The 25888-nt window shown below is 24.6% G+C and overlaps 2 protein-coding genes across 2 annotated transcripts; one reads left to right on the forward strand and one right to left on the reverse strand.

Annotated features, from left to right (window-relative positions):
- Positions 1-665: 665 nt before the first annotated feature.
- LOC105360535 (ras-related and estrogen-regulated growth inhibitor) lies at positions 666-12404 on the forward strand. Its single transcript, XM_011497457.1, has 5 exons — positions 666-847; positions 9761-9817; positions 10768-10841; positions 11593-11859; positions 12099-12404. The coding sequence occupies exons 1-5, from the start codon at positions 751-753 to the stop codon at positions 12252-12254; spliced, it is 651 nt and encodes a 216-aa protein (XP_011495759.1). The 5' UTR covers positions 666-750; the 3' UTR covers positions 12255-12404.
- A 51-nt stretch (positions 12405-12455) lies between these two features.
- Positions 12456-14255, reverse strand: TfIIEbeta (transcription factor IIEbeta). The gene is made up of 4 exons (XM_011497458.1): positions 13969-14255; positions 13390-13654; positions 12946-13155; positions 12456-12804 (listed from the first exon to the last, which is right to left on the reverse strand). Exons 1-4 carry the CDS (start codon positions 14028-14030, stop codon positions 12484-12486), a joined length of 858 nt encoding a protein of 285 aa, XP_011495760.1. The 5' UTR covers positions 14031-14255; the 3' UTR covers positions 12456-12483.
- Positions 14256-25888: the final 11633 nt, after the last annotated feature.

Raw genomic sequence — 25888 nt, forward strand, 5'->3', positions numbered from 1 at the left:
ATAGACACATATGTGTAATGCAATAATAAATGCACGCATTTATTTATTGGCAATTCAAATGTCTTAAGTTGCAAGTTCATTTTTCCGAAATATTACTTCTGATACTAATCGTAATTACGTGAAATATTACTTTATCGATCGAAAATTTAGAGTTTTATTTTTAATTTTTTCACATTTATAAAATGGCAATAAAATATTACATCGATATACTTTTAAGATGAATGTAAAATTATAAAGGAAAAGTCAAATAAATAGAGTTTTTATTTCGCTCTAATAATCAGCGCGTGAATGTGTATCTTGTAGCTTACTTTACTCGCCGTCGCTTTTTCTCGAGGCTAACAAATTATTTAATGCGCCAAGCAAATGTGTTTTTATACTGATGTATGATCCGCGAATACTACTAATGAAGTCCTTGCTTCGTCGAATACAAATAATTATTAATTAAATAAAGGAGGGAAAAATAAAGAGGAACAGAGAATAAAATGAATACACTAAATGAAAATGAGATGTAGATGAAATAAATATAGAAAGATAGAATGTGAGCGTCTGTGCAATCAATTATATATCCATTAAACATTGAGGTTGAGAATATTTAGCGACGCTATTAAAGCTTATTACAGTCGAGAAGAATTTTAAAATGTGAATATTTTTTCATTTTTAGTGCCGATGAGAAATACATATGTGTACTGATAATTAGATATCTACGCCGTGAATCGACAGTGTAATAGTTAATGTCCTAATGTTTTAATCATGACATCTAATGCAATCAGGGGTATACGTAGAAAGAAGAGTACACTTTGCGAAGTTAAGGTTGCTGTAATTGGTGCACCAGGAGTTGGAAAAAGTGGTACGTCTGATAATTTGGATTTATTGAAACGCATAAATTTTGATAAATTTTAATAAATTTTCAATGTAAATAATATTACTTCTAAACCGATGTTCTTATACATAATTATTTGTTAAATGTCCAAATTTTATAGAAATAATTTAATAATAATTTTGATGACATATTGAAATTTTCATTTTCTTATAGTTTGTTTATACATTTATACTGAAAGAAATTCAGATACAGATAAGCTAAGTGTTTTTTCTTCAAATATTTATTGTTTCCTCATTAAAACATTACAATAGTACTTATAAAAGCAAATAATTAGCTTAATAATAGATTATAATTTATTTTAGGAATCTCAATATTTATTATAAGACATAATTGAAATACTAAATTATCCTATTATATTAATATATTTGTTATTATTATTATATTGGGATATTCTATTTAATTAAATACGCAGGCAAATGCATTATAACATGTAATAAAAGAGACAGTGTAAACTATCTTTCATTATGTTATTTATTAATAAAATTAGATATATATTTCATAAACATATTGTAATCGAAATACTTAAATATGTTTGAAATTTCTATTTCGTCAGCGATTCCATCATAATTCAATGAAAACATTTTCACATTTTATGAAAAAATCACATTGACATTGTTAAATATTTTAATTTTAGAAATTTATTGAATTGGTACTATATGTTATTAAAATAGTTTGAATTTAGTAGAAAATCTATAACAGATGTAGACATTATATTTTTAAAATTATAAAAATATTATATCTAATCGTTATAAATTTTGTTCAAAGTTATTTTATATGAAATCGGTTTTTGAGCATCAAATTTTATTATTTACATTCATTACCAAGCGTATTTTTATATTTATAATAAATTATGATATTTACGATTAGAACAATTTTATAGCGAAGAAAATAAATAATATTCATGGCTATTGTATAGAAAATACAAATGAAATGTATCATTATTTCATAAGAATTTTGTAATAGAGTATTAGTCGGAAAATTATTAGATAAATAAATTTCTATTACAAAACATTAATATAAATTTTCATTGAAAATTTGAATCTTTACTATGAAATCGTATATTACTATCTGTCAAATATTTTATTTCTTCCGTCATTCATTTAATATTTGTTTTATTCTTGAAATTTATAAAATTATTACTTTCATATGCACACACGCACGCACGCTCGCACGCACGCTCGCACGCACACTTCACTATATAAACGATCATACGAGAAAATGAAAATTTTAATGTCTGCCTAATTAAATTTACTTTTAATTAGAAATTACAATAAAATTTATATTAGTTATATTTTTACAATACTTTTATCTGTTATTTAATAAAAATATATTTCAAAAAATTCAATAATATTTCATCATTTCAACAATTTAATAATAACTTTAATACATTAAAAATAATAGTTGCATGATAATTATAAATATTTTAAGTGTATAGATAACTCCGAGTTTTAAAATAACTCTTATAAATTATTAGAGATTGCATGCCTAAGTATTTTAAAAGATTTTAAAACGTAAAGCTTAAGAACTATCTATATTTTCATTAGTAGGTGGATATATAGTAAACGTCACACTAATTATCATAAGGATTTATTTATTTTGATTTGTTAAGGAGGGCACGGAAGCCGTGCCTTTTAAAAAGTAAATATTTTTTTTTTTAATACAACAGGCATGGAAATATTATAAATACAAATTTCTTAGAAGTATATATTGAAAATGTGTTCTATTATTCAATCCAGTAATGTTATTGTTAATTATTTATAATTTTATAGTAAATCATTGAAATGATCGAAGTATAGATGCATATACTATATATATATATATATATATATATATATATATATCGTAATTATATTTATTCATATTATATTTAATGCAGTTTAATAGAATTTAATAATCAAATATAATAGTAATGTAATAATATTATAAAATAATAATATAATAAGAAATTATTTAGGGAGAAAGAAATCAATATTCTATTAAACTTCTTTAAAATTAATTATTATCTTTGCCAAATAATTAATATTTGACTACGTTTTCAAAGCAGTGTATCTGTCGTACAAATTTTATCTATTAAAATTCGTCCCTCAGATATATTTGAAAATAATCAATTTTTATAAGCATTTAAAAGTAAATATAGTTTGAATTACTTATTTATTATTTTCTTTATAAATATAATGTAAACGTTAAATGGCCTAAGATAATGCAATAATATTTATATATCATCGACGATTATATTTTGATTTTCTACTTTTGGTAATATGGTAATTGCTCAATGGTTGAAAGAGTGATTTTTAATATAAATATCAAAGATATTATTAATTATTAATATTAAATAATTCTTAAATCAATAGAGCTTAATATATATTTATAAAACATATAGTGCCAATGAAGTAATAGAATTGCGAGGGAATTTAGAAAGTTTAGTTTTGTTTAAAACCGATAACCAACAGAGCAGCAACCTAGTACTCACAAGTGGTAGGCACGTATTTTGCGTTACGGAAGTAGAGAAATGGACATTTGGTGCTTGTGAGCGAAGCCAATTTCGTGTGTATTTTCAGTAATAGCACGTGTTTAAGTTACTTGAAATAAATAATTCCGTAAATCGTCTTTTTTCACCCAAATCAGATTCAAAATCTGAATTATCCGTAGCTCGTTACTACTATAGCTCTTGTTCATTGCATTAGTTTGCTTTGAAATATATAAAATCATGTTAATTTATCTTTCATTGTTTGTATTACCACTTTGTGGTTTATTTTATATTTCTTTTACTTTTCGGATATGAGCAGTAGAATTTGGATAGAAGAATTTAAGAATTTAGATAAAACCATTAGGTAATATAATATCAATGTAATTACGAACAAAAAGTAAATATTCATGATGATTTATGTATTGATATGCTTAAAAGTAAAATATTCAATTCAGCTTTTAATGACTAATAACAGTAATATGGAAATTAAATTTATTTAATAAACATCTATATATATAAACATCTATATATGTTTTAGCTTCTTAATATAATTCTTAATTCTAAAAGAATTCTTAATATATATATATATATATATATTTTGAATTTAATTTTTTTTTCATTTCTAATTTTTTTTCTAAATTTTTCATTTCAATGCTCATTTTTCAAATCACTAAAATTAATATAAAAATACTATTTATCTTATGCAAAAAATTCTGAATATCGAAAAAATCTAATTAAACAGATCTAATTAACTTTAGTATTTTGAAAAACAAAATTATTAAAATAAATATCAAATGTGTATTATATCTATATTGTTTTTTCTAAAATTGTCTTTTATCATTTTTCCTCTATTCATTTTCTCATCTCTATAACATTATAAATATATCAAATTTATTTCAGTTCTTAGATTCTATTATGTATATCATCTAATTATTTTCTGGTATTCGTAGCTTTTCTTTTTACGCGAAAGAATCTATTTAAAGTTTTCTTTGAAATGAGCAGAATATAAGAAAGGTATTTAAAATTTCATTTCTCGTGTTTAAATTTCGAAAATTAAGAAATCATATATTTGTTATTATTACTTTAAACTCTTTCAACGTTTATATTTATTTATCATAATTTTTATTATCAAGTATACCTTATAATTGAAAAGATTATATTAGATGCTATTCTACGTTGAGATTCGATGAAAATTCACGATAAATATGTAATTCCCACCAAAAAACGTGACAATTATATTTCCGAATGATATACTCACCACCATAAATTATTGACCAAAATAACCTCCACGTTGTGATCTTGACATCGCATTTTTAAATCTCAAACTATGTGGTTTCAAAGTTTCACGCTCAATCGTTCGTTCACTCGACAGCTGCGCAGAGAAAGAGAGGTGCATAGATCGTTATAGCTATTTATAAACAGTAAACTCACTGTTGAGATGCATACTTATATATATGGCATTCGAAAAGTCTATAGTTTTTTTAAAGTTTTCCATGGAAGCAATCGCGAAGGAATATAAGCGAGAGGCAAAATTCTACTTTTGTTACGTTCTTACTTCATTGGCCAATATGCGTTAAAATAATTTATATATAGTTTATGGCTCTGCCATTCAAAACATTTAATGTTTCTGATCTTTTGATGATTATAAATTTAAGATTAGCGATAGTAAAGATATGATATTATATAAAAGACTTAATACACGATACATTCGTATTAATTACTGCAATCAACAAAATTATTATTATTATTTTTTATTGATGATATCTTTATAGTTTAGCTTCTTTTATAATTCAAATTTTTTATATTATAGGGACAATATTTTCTTACAACTTTATTTTAACACATTCAATATAAACTTATAAATTGTTTGCATTAAATTTTATTCTTATCTTTATTGTTGCATATGTATATTGATACAATAATAATGATAAGAATATTAGATTTTAAATATTTAATTATAGAAAAGTATAAGTCGTAAAATATTATATTTAATTTTTATATAGATGATAACATTATTTGATGGAAAACTAAAGCTTTATTATATATTATAGATAATTTGATTATTTTGAATAAATATAATTGAATAATGAAATACATTAAGGGCATAATCATAATAAATAAATACATCAAACAATAAAAAATATATTCATATTTATATAATAAAAAAAAAAAATTATAGAATAGTTATGCTTTTGAATGAATTAATTTCTTTATCAAACAATGTATACATTTATTATTATTTAGCTTTTGTTAACAATTTGAAGAACAATTAATTTTCCTTTAGAATAAGATAATTAGGAATAATAGAAATTAATAGTGAAAAAATAATAATAAATACAACCAAGCATTGACTGTGAAATTATAGATAAATAATTAAATTATTAAAATATTCAATTGACTGAATAATTTAGCCATATAAACTAACACATATTTAGTTCGGCTATATATTTAATTCAGTTTAAAATAATATAGTTTGACATTTAGAAAAATACAAAATTATTGTATATAAATCATGTACTCATGGAATGTCTATAGATTTGTATAGATTAATCTTGGAAGAAAAAACATGTAGATTTTTTTAGAATAAAGTAGAGAAAGATTCTTACTCCACGAAACTGAGATAATATATATTCAGTGAAGACATACCGCGACGATACGATAAGGGTCTATTTCCGGCATCTTCATTTCTGGATCATTTTTCGATCTTGAGTGTTTCGTCCTATATTTCATCGAGTTGATATGAATAGTGAAGTTGGATATTCTCTTAATTCATTATTACAAGTAAATGTGATGTCATGTTTTTTATTTATACAAGAGAACATAGAATAACAATATTCTTACGTTAGTTAGAATTTTATTCTCTTATTTTGCATAGCTACGTCAAACTAATATAGACTTAGACGCGAGTAATTTATTCGAATCTTTTGCCGTTATAAGACAGTTTTTACGTGCAATTGAGAAAAATAAATCGAGGCATTAAATTAACATTCGATTAATTTTTATTATAGAACTCGTGAAATACAAATCTTTCACAAACTGTAAATATACCTTTTCTATTAATATATATATGTTTTTAAATTTTATCTTACGAGTTTAGTTTATATAATCATGAATATCAGTGAAAGAAGTAAGTTCAAATTTCATATATTTTATTTTCAAGATTATAATTATTACATTATCGTAAAATTTTTAAATAATATAATAAAATGTATTTTATTAATCATATCTTTATTAAACTATTATCTATATTATTATATAATTAATATTAATTAAATTATTTAAATATAAATTACAAAATTAAATCAAATCATAACAAAAGTTATGAGTTGAATAGCTTCTTATTTTATGGATGCGTTAAATTATTATTCGAATAATTATTTTAATTTTTAAATGATAGAGAAAATTTTAATTTTGAAACAATTATACTTTATTATGTTTCATAATATTATCGACAAAAAAAAAAAAAAAAAAAAAAAATGGTCTCTATTATATAAATATTTAGTCTGAAGTATATTTTGAAAATGAAATTATTTACACATGTCTTTTTCTGATAAAATATAATTTTCATATCCAAATCTATTATGTATATGTTCATCAATAAACAGCATTTAACCAAATAAATCACTATAACTTAAGTTGATGATAATTTCGAATAAAATAACTTATTAGCAGATAGAAAATTCGATATAATTTCATGTATTAATTAGTATTTTGTTTTTCTGAACCTATTAACATTTCAATATACCATTGATATTACAAGTTTTCTGTTGATAACATAATTTAAATAAAGCTTATAATTTTGACAAAATTAAGTTGAATAAATGATTGGATAAAAATCGAATCGAAAGGAATAATAGACTGGGACATTAGCATATTATAATTTGTATAATAAAGCTCTTCTTTATAAAAATTAATGGAGGCATTTTGTAAATAAGAGTTACAGTATTTACAAGCCTTCACGAGATACTTAACTGCTGAATATTATAATCGAAAAGAATAATATTGTCTTTACCAGAAATATAATAAATTCTAATATTTTCTTCTCTTCAATCGCTCTTTATTTTAATAATGTGCAATCTCGAGGAATATATTAATTTCTCCACTGCAGTACGTGGCTTTTGTCAATGAGATAAAACAACGGAAGCTTCGCTGCTTGTCGAAGCGCTGCTGCAACAAAGATACCAGACCTTTTTGTAGCCCATCTTTGGGTATTCGTGTCTCTCAAGCTTCCTGTAATGCAATGTTTATAGGCACATTGCAAGGTTCTGTGTTAGTTTCCCCCTGGGGTAAAAATAGTGTGGTACACCACGAAGCGGGTCACTAGGCTACGTGACTCGTTGCGAATTCGCAATGCCTACGCCCTTATTCGTTAATTTTTTTTCCTGCCCCCTCACATTAATCTCTACTTCAAAATCTTCATTTTATTTCGATAGTTTAATAAATATTATTATTAAGATTTAATTTGCAATTTAGTTTATGCATTATATATTGTGGAACGTGAAATATCATTAGTCGATCCTCGTGATCGTTATATTACCAATGCTATCGATAGAAATAATTTTCTTTAATAATATTTTATACCTAATTCAGCTTTTGTACAGTTACAATTACATTAATTTGCTACGATAGTTTGTAATTTTCAAATTATTTATTATAAGGCAGTGTTTTAATGATAAATTGAATCTATACTTTTCTGTATGTCGACTAAAGAAATACTGATTAATCTAATGTTAATCTATATTAATATAATGTAAAAAATTAATTGATTTTAGGCATGATTATTTTGACAATAATAATTGCCAATACTCTTCAAAATAAATAAATTACCAATTTCACTTTAACAGCAACATTATTACAGATTTAGAAAATTACGTATGGCTATCTGATTATAAATTGATAATTTTAATTATTGTCGTCTATTGAAAATTTAATGCCAGATGTTTGCACTACACTGTTTATATAAGTAATTTATAAATTATTTTACGTTCTTTATTCATTTTTAATAAATTTGTAAGTCAATTAAAAGAGTCGAATGATATTATCCAATTCAATATTAAATTTATAGAAAATTATGTTTTTAATATTGTTTAATAATAGCATGCTTTTGTAAATACTGTATGCTATAACAAACAATATATATTAAAGAAATTAAATTGAACTGCAATTGAAGATGTTTGGTTTCATTTTTTTATTAATTTACATTATTTTAGCTCAATTCAATTTTATTTCAGAATGTTCATGTGCGTATACTACATTATTATTACTGTTTGAACTTCTAGTTAATATAATAACTGTACAGTACTATGCACATATTAATTAGTAAAAAGGTAATTAGTGATAATCTATTAATATTGTTACAATACGATTATCGATATGAATTATAAAAATTTTAATGGTCATAAAAACATCTACGACGGAAACTGTACAGCCCTTTTTAAATTTAATAATTATTCCATTAGGTTATATAGAGAATATGTTATTATATAGTTAATATGATAATCCATTTTAAAATAGATTATAAATTTAATAGATAATTACTTTTACAGAATAAATAGTAAATGATTTTACAATAAAAATTATATGAAATATTAATAACTTTAATTATATATATATAATTAAAGTTGTTAATATATATATATATATATATATATATATATATATATATACAATACGTAAACTATTTAATTTAAAAATTTAATTTAATTTAAAGTTTGCTTAACTAAATTTTTTTCTTCATTTAACATTACAAATTACAATATAGAAAATTATTTAAACATTGTTATATGATTATTAATACTCGTATTACAATTTCTTTTATATAACTATTCATCAGTACAAAAGTCATTACACTGCAATAAATAGTCTTTATTCGTTTATTTAATTACGTTATTCAAATGTATATTGTTGCGTCAAGCATTCCTCTATCAAAGTAAGTATAAAAATTAAAAATTTTCAGAAAATTCGTTTCTTACAATAAATTTTTTACAATATAATACAAGTTAAAAAATTTATTAATATCGAATGAAACAATTTCAATTCATTTATCAAGCTATACGTAAAAAAGACATAAATAAATTAATAAATATGTGTGTGTGTGTGTGTGTCGATGTGTATGCCATTTACAGTAAAATAATATTTTGAAAATGAATTTTTAAGTATTTTTAAATATATTTCCAAGTTCAGTGGACTTCATGGTTGGAAAGCCAAGATACCTAATTTCTCTTTGTTTTTCAAAAAAGGAGGTAAAATCGAAAGTTTAGTTTTCTTACGAATTATTTTCAAAATATCAATTTCATATGCAAATAATTTTTACTCATTATAAATTATCCATTGACTATTTTGTGAAAATAAAATTTATTTAATGATTAGCTATACTTTTATAATTATTTTACTAATTATATTTTTTGTTACAGCCTTAACAGTAAGATTTTTAACAAGACGATATATCGGAGAATATGATCATCAGTCAGGTATGTTATTAATAAATGTTAGTAAAGTATTTCATGAAAATTATAAAGAATGTGTGTATATTTGATATATTGTTGGAAAAAAAATTCTGTATAACATGATAGATATTTCTTAAACATATATTAAAATAATAAAAAAAGTTAATCCATCTTTTGTCGATATTTAGAGTTTTACTTAATTATGTTAACTGATATTAATTATTATTTACTTTAGAATTTTTGAAAAAAACTTAATTTACTTCTATAAATTTACATTAAAGCTAGTTAACAAATTATTTAGTTATGTACACTATAATGTTTAAATGAGTTACAGTAAAATTGAAAGGAAATATATATTTATCAAGTGTTCGACAATAATCTATTGAACAGTAAGAAATTAATTTAAACGTAATTTAAAAATAATTATTCAAAAGTTTATTTATTCTGACTAAATGGACAACTCTATAGAGCAACAAATGCATTGCGGAGCTATTCAAAAGTAAAGTTTAGTAAAATTACTACAAGTTTTTCCATGTATGTAATATTTAACAGTTGAAAAACAATTGTTTATCAAGGTAAGGAAATTAACACACGGAAAGTATGTTTGCTTTGAAAATTTGCCAGAAGAGTATCTATCATATCTCTTTGTTTAAACTGTTTCTTGACATTGTTTATTTCAATCATTGATCTAAATATATCGAAGACAACTGATTTGACATTAGATGCGCGATTGTCCGATGCCAGAGGAAACGAGCATGTGTGTACGTATTTGTATATTTGCATGTTAAGTGTAGGTCATTTTTATATTCTCACTTTCCTTGCCCCAGGCCTTTTCCTGTTAATGAGGCAACAAATTATTTCATCACCTTTTTCCAAAATATGTCTATATAGCAATATATTTAAAATTTTCTAATCCTATTATTAATATTCATTGCTACGCAAACTATCGACGATTCCTTTCTTTTTTCTTTTAGAAAACAAGTACAAACATGAAGTTCTAGTAGATGGAGAACCTATACTTTTTGAGATATTAGATTTTTGTCCCAAGGTAATACAAAATAGATGCAATTTATTTATATATTTTATTATCAAAAACATTTTAATAATAGTCAAATGAAATTAATTAATATAAAATTTTTTATTAGTATTTCGTAATAAAATAAATGTTTTAATCTAGCAGTGTCTTTGAAAATAGCATAAACCGTTTTATTATGTTAAGAAATCGTTCTTATTAATTAAATGATAATTTAAAATCTATAAATAAGCTGCATCGCAGTATTATGTAAAAAATCACATATAAGTCAATATTGTGTTTTCAATGCGTAATAAAAAATCTAATTTATTTTAATTAAATAATTGTCAATATTTATTTTCCATAATGTATTTGATTTATGAGCTTAATTTTTTTTTTTTTTTTTTTTTTTTTTTTTTCCCCATTTATTAATGAAATATATATTTTTCCATTATATTTATATTTTATTTTGTCTTATTTTTAATTTAAAAATCTGTAGATAGATAAATTTTATTTATCTATTTGTAGTTCATTGGAATATAAATGGAATGGAAAAATTATTGCTACATATAATGTATCATATTCTACAATCTTATTGCGATAAATAATGTATATAAAATTTAATTAAAAATTTAATTGAAAAGAAAGAAATTAATATTTTAAACATACTTTTTTAACTGAAGAATATTAAATGCCATGATTTAACGGCAAATTTTAATTTCATCATGATTGTAGATAGTGAACTATTGAAAATATATTAAATATTTCAATAATAATTTTAACGTAGAGTCAAGATGAGCTCCCATCAACGGAAACACTACAATGGGCTGATGGTTTACTTCTTGTATATTCGATAACCGATAGAAATTCCTTTACTTTTGTACGAAAGGCAAAGGAGGCATTAGCAGTTGCTGATCCAGAAGCATCGATGCCTCTGGCACTCGTTGGAAATAAAGCAGATATGATTCACCTCAGACAGATTAGTACAGAGGAGGGAGAAATTCTTGCTAAGGATTTTGAATGCTGGTTCAGTGAGGTCACTGCAGCCGAACAGGTGAGTTCTTTAACAACACGTACACATATTTCTAATTATAATGAATGTGACACGAAATTTAAAAATATTATGTAACTATTTATTGATTTTGTATTTTAACTGGAATTGAGGTATTATATACAGTTTATATACAAACATACAAATGTATACATATAATTACTGATTATGAATGTTGTGGCATCAATTATAAGAATTAAATTAAATTATGGAAAAAAATTTATTCGTTTTTATATTTACAGGTAACCCAAGTTGCAGAATCGTTTCACGAATTATGTCGTGAAGTACTGGCAGCCAGAAGAAGAAATAAGCAATCATTGCTTGATCGGATGTTGGGCAGTAAATCAACGAAAGTATATTCCAGAGGAAAAAGTGATTCAGCGTTACCAAAAGATTAATATAACACTATTTTTATAGAAGAAATTATTAAAGTAATTAGATATAGATGTAATGAGTTAAATGTTGGTCTTCTCACATACAATCTCTATTTTTTGTACTTATCACGAAAAATCGAGCTAATAAAAGCTTTTCTCGTTTTTTAAAGTTAATTCGATATAAATAATCGTGAATTTTACTATTATCCTAGTTATTTAGTAAAAAGTTTAATTTTTATTATCACAAATATGTTCATTTGTTGTCATCGTATGTTTCAAGAACATCTGCCAAATGTTCGTTATCTCTTGGTTTTTTCAGCTGTTTTCTTTTGTTATTTGGCTTTTTCCTTTTAAGAGGTGCGGTTTTCTTTGGACCATGATCTTGCATCGATCTAATTCCTTGCTTTTCAAGATACTCATCAATTTTCGCATCATCCATTGCATCGACTGCAACTGCTCGCCAAAGCTTCTGAAATTCCTCATCAATTGGAAATTGCGCTGTCTTATCGTTATAAAAAACTATTTTTTTTTTATCTTGTGCTCGTGATATATATAGTATTTCATTTTGGAGATTCTGAAAATCATTACACAGTACGTACATTTACACTTAATGTATTGAATTAATAAATAAAATCAAACAAATAAATTAGATAAAGCTAATGTATTATCTGTAATACGTAATTTGATTAATGATTAATTATATGGAAATGCTTACTTTTAAATGTTTTTCAGAATGTGGAAGACTCTCTTGAATATCTTCTAATAAAATACCTCCTAGACCTTTAAGATCGTGTTGCTTTAATAATCTCAAAAGCGATTTTTTATCTTTAATTCTATATTGAGCTTTAAAACAATACTTTCCATCTGCGGTCACATCTATCTTTGGGTTTTGTGGTAATGATTCCATTAAAAGCCATTGTTTATTCTAAGAATAGGCGGATTGATACATGGTTATATTATAAATGTATATAATAATAAAATTTAGAACCTACACAATACATTATATATTACCATTATATTTAAAACAAAAACAAAAACAAAAGAAAATATGCAATGAAAAAAATATATACAATTCTCTTGATCAAAATTTAAAGAAATTAAATTCAATTAATCGTAACTTTGTAAAGACTATTAGTTAATCTATAACTAAAAATCTAACCCTGGTTCCTATATCAAGTTGATTAGTTTCATCTAGAAGTTCGTCCAAAGTCAATGGATGATCCTCGCCGTCCTGATGCCTTGCTTTCATATGTTGTACAATTTTTGTTAATATACCAAATCTAACTTGTGAACTACCCGACATAGTCTTATAAGTATTAATATCAAGTTTTGGTCCAGAAGAAACCGATGATGGTTTTGGTTTCTTTTTTGGTATGTCATCTCGAACAATTTCTTTTTCTGGTTCCCTTTTCCTTTTTTCAAAACTGTGAAACAAAAATGTAATTCCATACTAGGTAATGGTAAGCTATATATTAATTAAATTAATATTATTAAGCAGCAGAGCATAATTTCAAGTATCTTAAACATCATTGCTTAAACAAATGTATATATTCCTTCAATAAATAATTACTTTAATATATTTATATTACAACTAGTATCAAACAATTATAGAAGAAGGAGATGCTTAATTTATCGATATCATTAAATAACGTTTATGCAAGTGTAAATTTTAACATCATTTTAGGTTAGATAACCTCTTCAAAAAGAACATAAGAAAATAATTTGAAATTATGATTACCTCGGTTGAGATGCAGCTCGCTTTTTAAAAGCTTCATGTTCCCTTAGTAAAGCTGGATCCATATTTTAAATAATGTTTAAGTATTCAAATATGTTTAAAAATACTATTCACACTGAAAACTAATTGTTTATGATCCAGCCGAACATACATTATTTTTAATCAATCATAGAACAAGTATACCTGAGACTACAGAAATCTAGCAATAATCTAGATTTTATCTGTAACATATTCTTATTTAACAAAAATCTTTAAAACACACATTTTATTCTAAATTCTGCAATATGTACATCACACATAACACTGATCAACCATAAACACTTCACTAAAGATTTGTCACTCATTTCTTTTACATTGACCCGCAACTATATGCTGTTGAGAGATTGTTGTGTCTTAATTTTATCTTTTGGAAATAATTTTTAATTTATCAATTGTATGAACGAATATATTTTAAAACTTATTTAATTGTATTCTATAAGTAAAGAATTGAAACAATTAATTAAGCATTTGAAAATACGCACAGGCTAATAATGCATACTAAATCCCGCGATCCTTGAAATTCGTTGATTTCTGCTTATAGTTTATTTGATTAAATATCAATCTAAAATGAGTGAAGATATATTCTAATTTAATGTAATTTATAAATTATTATTTTATTTATTTTATAAGAATCCTATCGCATTTTTTTAAAAAGATTTTTAAATCGTACCCCATATTTAGATCGTAATATATTTGAGATATGTTATTTTAATTAAATATTATTATAAATATATTAAAGCTTATTTTATGTATTTAATTATCAACAAGAAGCAATTTTCATATCTTAAACTTACCTTATTATAAATCAATGGAAAGTAGTTCAATTATGTATGTTATTAGATATTTTTTGAGGCATAATTTCTTTCTCTATAGTTTATTATAACTCCTACCTTAATGTTAAATACAATTGTTTCCAAAACTTTTATATAATATTGTTCATATTGTTCATAATACAATGGCGTAGTGTAATAGTTATAATATTAATGCAATGTTTAATTATATTGTTTGAAACGTCTGCCTTTGGTCGAAATACCAGCTATTGCTTGTCAAGTTCATATCGAGCGGACAAAGCTATTGGAATATCGTGTCGAGGACAAATTTCTCTCACGACAAATAATTTTTTGTTCTAGCCCAGCGGTTTATAAAGTGTGAGAAGGAAATGAAGGGAACGTTGAAAATTTGCTCGTAAGAATAGCCTACAAAGGTGAAGTTTATACGTTAACGTCTGGATTTTTTTTTTTTTTTTAACAATTGTGGTAACTCATCATCAGGGGTTATCCACATCCTTCTCCCTTAATTTCTTCTCAACAGATAATTTCGCTTAAAGGAACTCGTTACACTCGTCCTTAGTTCCTCTTCTTAAACGTTTCCACTCTGTTAATGTTGGTTTACTGGTATTTTCATAGCGAGTAAAGAAATAACCGCCTGTCGAGACCAAACTACCTCGGTACATGTCACTTTCCCTCCTTCTTCATTCGGTATTATTAATTATTGTCCGATATTTTACATTACCAGAAACATGGCACCTCAAATCCTCCCGATAACGTTAATCCGAAATTTCATTCGTTATTTTTCTGCATAACTGCCTTGGAAAGAACAATCGAAACTACAGAAACGGCTTTTTTCATTACAAAAGTATCTATAAACGTTAGGCCGATAATGGTTTGACCATTTGCCATCCCAGGGCGATACGCTAAGACGATGGCGCAGCTCTTGGCCCCACCCATTTTTCAATTATATTATTATAAACAGTAAAAATTCGTGTTTCAAGTAGCAGAATGGTCTGGTAGAGTATTGTGAATGCTGAATCGATAAATATTTACGTAGATCTTCATCTTGGATGCTGTGCTCAGTATAACTTTGTAGATGTTTCAATTTTTCAACAGTATTAGTACTGTCCATTATTAATTATTTGGAAATTTGTGCTATATTATTATTTATTGAAAATCATTGTTGGTTTTGGATAACCTATAGATAGATTATTTATTAGATGGTTGATATTTCTCACGTACTGATTATAATAATATAAATGCCTATTATTAGAATAGATATATAATTACTTCCGTAACTTTTAATCAAATTTTTATGAAAAATAAGAAGTATTATGTTTTTATTTAAAAGCAAATATCATTTTCGTGAATATTACAGTTAAATACCATTAGAAATAACTGATGAATCAAAATAAACTTCTTAACAAGTGTCTGAATTAAATTAGTAAAGGATTTAAATTTTTATATTTTTGCTATAAAACAGTGTTTTTCATATCTATACAAAAGATATAGAATATAGAAATTTCTTAATTATCTATTTATATTGAGTCTTTTGAAAATGAATTAGTTATATATATTACAGTATATAGAAATATAATGTATAATTAAATTTCTAAAATTTTCTAACTTTTTATGAAATTTTTTTCCCATCCACCATTTAAAAACAAGCAGCTAAATATTTTAAACTTACGAATAAAAGTGGGATATTTAACTTAAGTTTTTTCGAACAATAATCAAATGTTATAAAAGAAATAGTTGTTGATCAAATAAATTTATTCAATTAAGAAAACGATATTGTATGCATAAATATTCATTTTCTTAAAGTTTCTGTCTGCCTATCATTAATCATAAAATAAATAATTAACGTTAAGTTTTAAAAATTTACAGAGGTTTTTCGAATTTTCGCATCTGACGCTTATAAAATCATTAAATGAGTTCAACATATACTGTAATTAAAACAAAAAACAAAAAACAAACGAACAAACAAACAAAAAAACAAAAAAAATTAATAGAATTTTAAAGACTTTTAAGGTACATGAGAAACAAACGTATAATTGTATTTATAATACGAATACCATAATAACGGCCACGAAGCCAATAAATGGAAAAATATTAATTATGTTACTATTACTATTACGTTAATTGCTACTTTTATCTAATAAATTCAAGTCAGTTTTCAAGCAGCATTACATAATTAATGCCATAAATAGTTGATATTGAAAAATTATAAAATTACGTATTTTATAATTCATTTTAATTATAACCACTATTATTGTTAATATTTTAAATTCACGTAACAGCTACACATTGGTTCTATGCTCATAGATGTTAACTTCAACATTTTATGGAAGAATGGCATTTAATTGAAATTAAAATAATACTGTAGGTAATGTTTAATTAATTTAGAAATGAGTAATACCGTAACGCACAAGCGATATTATCTTATTTATTTGGTGATTTTCCATCGTCCACAATAGTTTTGTGACAAGTCCTTGTATTCTCGAAACGACAGTTTATTGATAGTTTTCTCGGTCGTCGGTTGTTAGAAGCGATTCTGATTTATTGTACATTTTTATCTATTGTCTTTGTATGGAATGCTTACGACAAATCACAAACGCAATTTAATGTATCCTCTATGTCAATTGTGCTTACTTTGGCAGAAGGTAGAGACGATTGCCTTTTCTGAATTTTGTTCAACCCATCTAGATTGTATAAATGTGCATTTATGCAATATTTTAGAATAATTAAACATGCGTGTCATTAAAATATTTTTGAATTATAGTAGTTTGTTTTCAAATGGAATTATTTAGTATTGTATCTACTAGGTAAATATATAGAAAAATTGGTTGTATTCATTAAATTGCCACGATAACATGATCAATTAGATATATTTATCATTAATTATTTTAAGTATTATACGTTCGAGCCATTAAACTGTTTATTGATTGTCATTTATATTTGTTTGAGCATATCATACATCTTTACATGCGGCCTTTAACTATGCAATTGTATAATCATGCTAATAAAACATGGTTATAACGTTAAATGGCATTCGAATTGTACCTTATGTTGTACTTTTGATTTTGTAAAACATTTACTTTAACGAAAGAAAAAGGATATTTTGATTGATAATTGATATGAGAGAGAGAGCACATTAATATTTAATTAGTGAAATACTTGTAATTTTCTAAACATTTTTTTAACGTAGATATCCATAGAATGTAATTTAATCTTTCAAAGCTCTAAGAGTGATAATACGTAAAAAATATAAATATGGCGAAATAGAAAGTCATTGTTTATTTTTCATAAATGTGATAAGTTAAGTGTGACATTGTAATTTCAACATATATGGAAAAATGTATCGAAGCTTATGTAAGTATGTTGATAAATTCAATCCTAATACACTTATGGGCGCATGTACATTCGCAACACACGCGATATCGATACACATATATGTTTATAGAAGCAATGCATTAAAGGACACAACTTTTAAAAGTCTGTGTAAAGTCCTACAGCAGTTCCGCGATGTCATTTCCGCGTCTTCATCGTCTTTGACGACGTTGCCGTCTACCACCCCACTCGAGTATACATAAGCGACCGTGTCTCAACTTTTGCACAACTTTGCATAATATAAATTATGCAGATCCCGATTGAAACTTTAAACGCAGGAAGATGAGGCGAGATGTGCATGAGCTGCTACGTCGACAGCCGTGGGGCGGAATACACAATTGTAGTTGGTTCAACGAAAAGGGAGAGAAACGAAGATGAATCCGGATACATGTAAGATTATGCGTTGGGATAGTGCTTAGGTCGGGCAGTAGTAAGAAGGAAAGTTGAATGCGGTAGAAAGCAATGAAAGGCAAACGAAAGATGTCAAAAATTGCAATATAGGTAGTGCATTTTATCTACAGCTACTGTTCAATTTTTAACTAATGGGTAAATTTATCAAAATTATGTCATTAAATTATATGATTTTTTTAATTCAATAGTATTTCCAAATCGAAATAATATGTCCATTATATTGACTATATAATCGTATTTCAGGTTATGCTGAAAAATACTTTCGATAGAATAAAATACAAAATTAACAATGAGAAAATAGTTAAATATAATTAATATTATGAAAATAACTATTGAATAATATAGATGTCGAATAACAATAAATAAAATAATGTAACATTGAATTTTCGTAGAAAAATATTTTGAATGGAAACATTGAATGTCCATTATGTAAATGAATATATAAAAATATTTTCTAAGGATAATAGAATCAGTGTTAATATTCATCTGGCTATATTTTTCATTAGGTTTCATTTTCTTCTATATTCTAGTAAATTGTGTAAATTAAAAATAAATGAATGTAAAGGTTAAATAATTACTACACTAATCAAAGTTTTCATGTATATGTTAATACGCTCGAAAGAAATATACTTCCGTTTTATATTGTAGATATTGTGTAAGGTATTCTCTCTCGAGAAGTATAGCCTGGATTCAGACAGATTTAGGATAGGTGAAACTACAAAAATGAAATACACTTATTAAAGGTATATGGTACTATACAAAGTCATACAAAGAACGTGGCAGATTATAACAATGTATGTGTAGCTAAAATTACTTAATAAACTTCAGCTAAATGAGGCTGCAGTAGATATATACGAAAACCCCTTACCGTATATTTAGAATTACGCAAATTACGCAAGAATTAAAAAAAAATTAATGTAATAAAATAATTTATATATTGTAATAATATTTTTCTATGTGAATATTTAATAATAAACGTCCATCGTAAAGGCGAATTAACGAGTTCTTAATTATTAATAAATATTATAAATACAAAAATACAAACGAACATGACATACGATAAAAAAATACATACAAGTAAGTGATCGTCTTTTTAAGATAGTTATTTTTGTAAAAAAATTTTTAACAGATAAATAAACAAGCGCCACTTCTAGTTTAGTTCATTACTCAGAGATTGTAAACAAAAATGTGATTGATGGATAATTTAAATACTTTCATTTTGAGTGGTATTTCAAAGGTTTTTTGAAATATGCTTACATCAATATAATTATGATGCAGGAAATAATTGTTGATCAAAATTATCAGTTAAACCATTAAAAAACATGTCGATACTTGAATTAAATATTAACATTAATTTTACAAAGTCCTTTTGCTATATATATATATATAGAAATATTGTACCACTTAAAATATATTAGTTATATAATATTTACAAATTTATATCATTATATCATTGAAGATATGTAATAGCAGCAAAAATAATATGACGATACAGATACTGCAAAATTTATTTGTATAAATAATTTAATTACGAAAAAATGATTAATTATAACAAATTTTAAAAATATTACTAATTTGATTTGTAGAGATTTGAAAGAATTAATATTTTAAGACCTACGCATTTGAAATATCTAATATATGCGTTTTATTACATAATTTACATTTAAACAAATAATATTAATATTAAAATTCAGCTATAGACAAAATAAACGGAACATATGATTCTATACAGAGAATAATGAACATTTGTTTAAAGTATCATCAATATATATTTAAAAATACTTATCATCGGTATCAAATAAAAAATTGAATATTTTTATATACAGCATAAATAATTTTTCAATTGTAAAGTTTGATATTTTAATTATATATATTATAATATATATTATAATCATCATCATATATTAATTATATGAAAAATAAATAAAAAAAATTTAATTAATTTTTTAAGTAATTTTTTAAATATTAAACTATCATGACTATAGCATTAAAGAAAAATAACAATGGATTTTGTAGAGTACGTAAGCAAAACAAAAGCAAGTGAAATAGTTAAATTAAACGCGCGTGCAATGTGTGTGTGTGTGTGTGTGTGTGTGTGTGTGTGAGAGAGAGAGAGAGAGAGAGAGAGAGAGAACGAGAGAAGAATAACGATATGAGGAATTTCAAACAAAGTATTCGAGTTAATGATACCTCGAGAAGGCAGAGAAACTCGTAAGCGAAATTGCTCATAAGGTGGATCTAGTTAGTAGGCAGCTTTTCTGAAATGAGTATCAAAGTAAGAAAATAGAGAACCTTTGATAACGTTATTTTCATTAACTATATCTGGGGAATCATTTTATGTACACTTAGTTTAACAATAAATCTTACAAATTTTTGGACCTTTTCCAAGATTCACTCTCGAATCACATGAAAATCAAGGTCAACTGCCATGTAATTTATTTTTAATATAAAATCGTCTATAAGCTATTTGAAATATAAAAAGTAGGCCATATAATGCATAAACATGGATTATAACGATGAAATTTTTAAAACGTAAAAGAATATAGAGTCTAGCTAAAAATAAGTAGATAAAGCGAATATTTAGAAATATAAAAAGCTGGAGGTATGTTCTATGCCATAAAGTGCACTATTACATTAAAATAAAGCTATAGAATGCAATTCAATGCTTTAGTAAATGTGAAAGTTATTAGAACAAATGTCACGGCGGTATGAACAATATTATTTTAACGTAGTCTTGTAGAAATATTATTGCAAGAGTAGCGAACTTGCTATATTATTTGCTATATGTGAAGCTGTACATAATATAGATAAAGGAGAAAGTACACTTTGGAAAATTCAACTTTCAACAATCCCGTTAAAATATAGACGGAGCTGTTGGAAAAATTAAAAAACGGCAGATTACGCACTTTTCTATACTAACGGCATTTGGGTTTAAAGTTTCGCTGTTCCTCAGTGACAAGACGAATGATAATTCATGAGAGTACAAATTCTATTTATTCTTCCATACGAACAACTGCCGTCTCCAATAATAAGTGAATTTAAGAATTTCAATTCGATGAAGCTTTAATTATAAAATTTTAGCATATTTAGTGAAATCTGAACTCTGTAAAATGAATAAATTGACGTCATATAAATTTTAAGCTCATTTAAATTGCTCAATAAGAAGATTTGGATCGTGGAGGCCACAATGCAATGAATGGATATTTTCAGATTGCTATGTAGTTTTTAATGTAAATTAGAATTTATTAAATTTTTCGAATAAAATAAAAATATAAAATTCGCATTATCGCAAATGATATAATATATATTTTGTAATATAATTAAAAGATTCACTGATTAAATCTCATGTATAATGAAAATATAAGAGAGAAAAAAAAGATCCCACAGTTAAAAGAATAAATAAGGATACGAATGATAAAATAATAAAACTTCTAATGAAAACAAATATATAAATATTTTTAAGCAAAATATATTCATATGCTATAATTTTTAATAATTATTCAACAAATATATTGCGTTTACATGATACGTAATTAGTGATAAAAGTTTTTATTTCGATTTAAAATTCACAATCTATTACTAAAATAACAAAAATATAAATAATAGTTTATTGTTATACGTTTATAGATAATATCTATGAAAAGTATATCGAAAAATATATTTATGTTTTAAATTTGCTTCAATCAATTAAATATAATTGAATACTTTAATAAAAAATAGTTTTGAGTTATTGAAAATTGTAAATGCATTTGTATCATGAATTATTTACGCAATTTTTACCGAAATTAGTTTTCAATAAGATAAAGGATTATGTATAATAATTGTATTGTTATGTACTATAATTGTGATAGAAATATTTAATTATTATACAACATGTACTTCATGTGTTTTAATATACAACACATATATATTTATATAATATTAATTTTTAATTTTTAATTGTATTAAAAAATTTATAAATACTAAAAGTGTATCTAAAAAATGTGATACAACAAATCAATCTACAAATTAGTTATATTATTAAAATAATATAATGTGTTTATTTTCATTTACTGTACACACACACACACACACACACACACACACACACACACGCGCACACACGCACACACACGCGCGCGCGCGCGCACACACGCACACACACATATATATATATATACATCTGGATATTAGTTTATTTAGTTTTCATATTATTCAGGTAACATGTTATCGAAAAATTGTTTGATTCATGTAATTTTTAACGATCGAAGGTTCTGTATAATGTATTTAAGGTAAGACGATTGAATTATAATGATTTATCTTATATTTTATATATGGAATTACTATTAAATGAACTTATATTATTATATAATTTATTTTTTAAAACATCTACAACGCTGAATACTAAATCTAAAAATACCAAATACTTAATATTTAAAATTATATCAATAAGAAGTACCGTAATTGTTATTAATTAATTAATTATCATATTACTACTTTATATTATTAAATTCAAATATTGCGACAATAGAATAAGTTCAAACAGTGATAGAAATTAAACTAATATTAGCAGTTGTTTATGTAATTCATTTATGCAATTGTACATACTTGTATAAATGACGATTGTGTTAGTTAAATTAGTTATTTAAATACTTATATTTGAAAAATATATATTTTAAAATTTTACATTTGTATAATTATTTATTTAGAAAATGCTTGAATGGTTTATTAAATAATTTTCGTTATGAATTTCAAAGGAAAAATAAATTATTATATTATCAAAGGTATACGTAAATTATAAAAAATTTCTACTCATATAAATTAAAGTAAATTTCAAAAATTATAAATTTTTTGAAAATTGAAGTTTATAATAAATTAAATTAACATAGTATCAATTAAGCATGTAATTATCTCAGGTTGACATAAAGTTTAAAATTGTAAATAAAGTAATTTAATTTCAGTCAAATTATATTAATATTTTATTATTTTATTTATATTTTAGTAAAGAATATTATATATAATTGTTTTTAAACTTACATAGTTTGAAATTTGTTAGGCAGTTGCTTGAGATTGTTTTAATATGTGATGGAATTTCTGACAGATTTAACACTCATTGTTTATTAATATATGCTAAAGAAATATTTAAAATAGCCATATTTCGTTGAACTTAATTAATTGTTTTTTACAACATAGTTGATTATGTTTAAATCTAAGTTTATAAAGTAATAATAAATAACTATATACAATCAGAATTTTAAATATTTCTTTAGCATACGGCGTGGAAAGATTTGGAAATGACATTTATACATTTATTGGCAGTTAAAGTAGTTAAAGTGTATAAGATACAATTAAAGTACTATGTGTATAAAAACTTATATATTTATAGTCGGATGCAACAAGAACTTACGCTATATAATATATATTAAGTTATAAAATATATTATTTATGATTTATAAATAATAAAATATATTGATTGCATTAAGATTTTTTTCTAATTTTTCAATTATTTTTATGATGGAAATAGTTAATTTGAAATATATACATATATATATATATATATATATATATATACAAATGTTTTATCAAATTTCGAGATTACTTATTTATATAAAATATTTTTTACATTGAAAGTTTCAAATGATTATATAATTAATATGCATATGTAGTAAAAATTAATTATCATAATATTGATTTCCGTAATAATCGTACTAACTGCATAATTAAATATCTCTTAAATAATTACTGATTTCCATATTATATTTTAAAGATTTTTAAACATTAAAAAAAATTTGAATCGCTTCCCTTAAATTTTATTATGTGTACTATCGGCATAAAGATCGGAATCATTTCATGTGATTGAATTTCGTACGAATCCAATATTACGTATTGTGATATTAAAAGATAATTCAAAATTGAAAACATGTAATTAATTAACAATATGATATTATATTTATTTGAAAAAATTAATTAAAATTTTGCGATTCCATTAATCTATTCGCTGTGTTGTCATTCAGAATATATTCTGAAAGTTTTAAATGTAAATAATTTAAAGACTTAGAAGATTATTTCATTAAGAATTACAAATACTTTGAGGTAATTTTAATTTCAGTAGCATCGAAATTAAAACAATGTGTTATGTACAGATCAAAAAGGTTTTCTGTAAAACAAAAACGTAAGTGAATACTATTATAAGCAATTGAAAAGTTTTTTAATTAATTAAAAAGGTTTTCGAGAAAACAAAGATTATATCATAAATTTAATAATTATTTTTAGATATCTCATTAGACGTTGTATGCACAAGTTACTTTCAAAATATATGTACACGCCAAAAGTTATTCGGAACAGGTATTCTATTACAAAAGATCTAAATTTCAAAAAGCGTTCTCTGACTATTAATAAAAAATGATATTTTTTAATAAAGGATTACATTAAACGTTTATTAAGTAAATCACACTAATAAGACGCGACAGTAGAAGCTTGATAAAACGTATAAACGAAAAATTGACAAGTTACGATAAAAATACGAACATTTGCAGCAAAAGCTTCAGTTAATACGAATTATCAAAGTATGTTTTCGGCTCTTTTCACTCAATTTCATTTATTTATTTAATCGACATTTCGAGAATTCGAATGAACAGTAATTTCATGGTAAGACGCAATCACAAGACTGCCGTTTCTAAGAATGCAGCACCGTCCATGAGATTTTCATGTCACGATACATGTTCGTGAAGCGAATGCACGCGTCAACTAAAGTGCGGCTTGGCGCGAAAAATATTCGCAACCTGAGGTGTACACACACGTATGAACATTCCAAATGCATAGCAAAGCTTAAACAGATGCGCGCGGGATAGTCAGATTACTACGCACGCGCAATGTCTGTGTAACGACATACAAAGCCTCGACCACCTAATTAGGATGTAAACTCATAGCGAGCAGCAAACTTTGCTACTTTCCGATATGGCTTTGCGAAAGCATTTGCACTCTTACAAATAGCTTTCATCAATTTGAAAATGAATTAAATTCATTTCCTCATTCCTGCTTATTGAACTTTATTTCACGTTGTCGAACATTTATAATAAGCACGAGGCTATTATATATTGCCAAGGGCCAGTAGTGTCTATGGTCATATAAACGAATCGTCTTCGTGCTCTTTGTTCGCGATGCTGCACTTTGTATTTAAAAAGTCTTAACAAGAAATTTTTACAATTCTCAAAATTATTACAAAATATGTCTGTGTGTTAGATATGTAAGGTATGGAGAAAATTCTGAACTGCGTTTCTCACTACTTAGATCCAAGGCTACTTAGATTAAATTTAAAAAGCGAGTACGGAGTT

Source organism: Ceratosolen solmsi, unplaced genomic scaffold, assembly GCF_000503995.2.
Source record: "Ceratosolen solmsi marchali unplaced genomic scaffold, CerSol_1.0 scaffold47, whole genome shotgun sequence".
NCBI lineage: Eukaryota > Metazoa > Arthropoda > Insecta > Hymenoptera > Agaonidae > Ceratosolen > Ceratosolen solmsi.

Excerpts from the sequence above, each read along its gene's own strand:
- LOC105360535 (XM_011497457.1), top strand. The coding sequence starts at position 751 with ATGACATCTAATGCAATCAGGGGTATACGTAGAAAGAAGAGTACACTT. Across the intron at positions 848-9,760 it reads ACCAGGAGTTGGAAAAAGTG|CCTTAACAGTAAGATTTTTA; the intron begins GTACGTCTGATA and ends TTTTTGTTACAG. Across the intron at positions 10,842-11,592 it reads TATTAGATTTTTGTCCCAAG|AGTCAAGATGAGCTCCCATC; the intron begins GTAATACAAAAT and ends ATTTTAACGTAG.
- TfIIEbeta (XM_011497458.1), bottom strand. The coding sequence starts at position 14,030 with ATGGATCCAGCTTTACTAAGGGAACATGAAGCTTTTAAAAAGCGAGCT. Across the intron at positions 13,156-13,389 it reads AACTTGATATAGGAACCAGG|AATAAACAATGGCTTTTAAT; the intron begins GTTAGATTTTTA and ends GCCTATTCTTAG. Across the intron at positions 12,805-12,945 it reads ATTCTGAAAAACATTTAAAA|AATCTCCAAAATGAAATACT; the intron begins GTAAGCATTTCC and ends AATGATTTTCAG.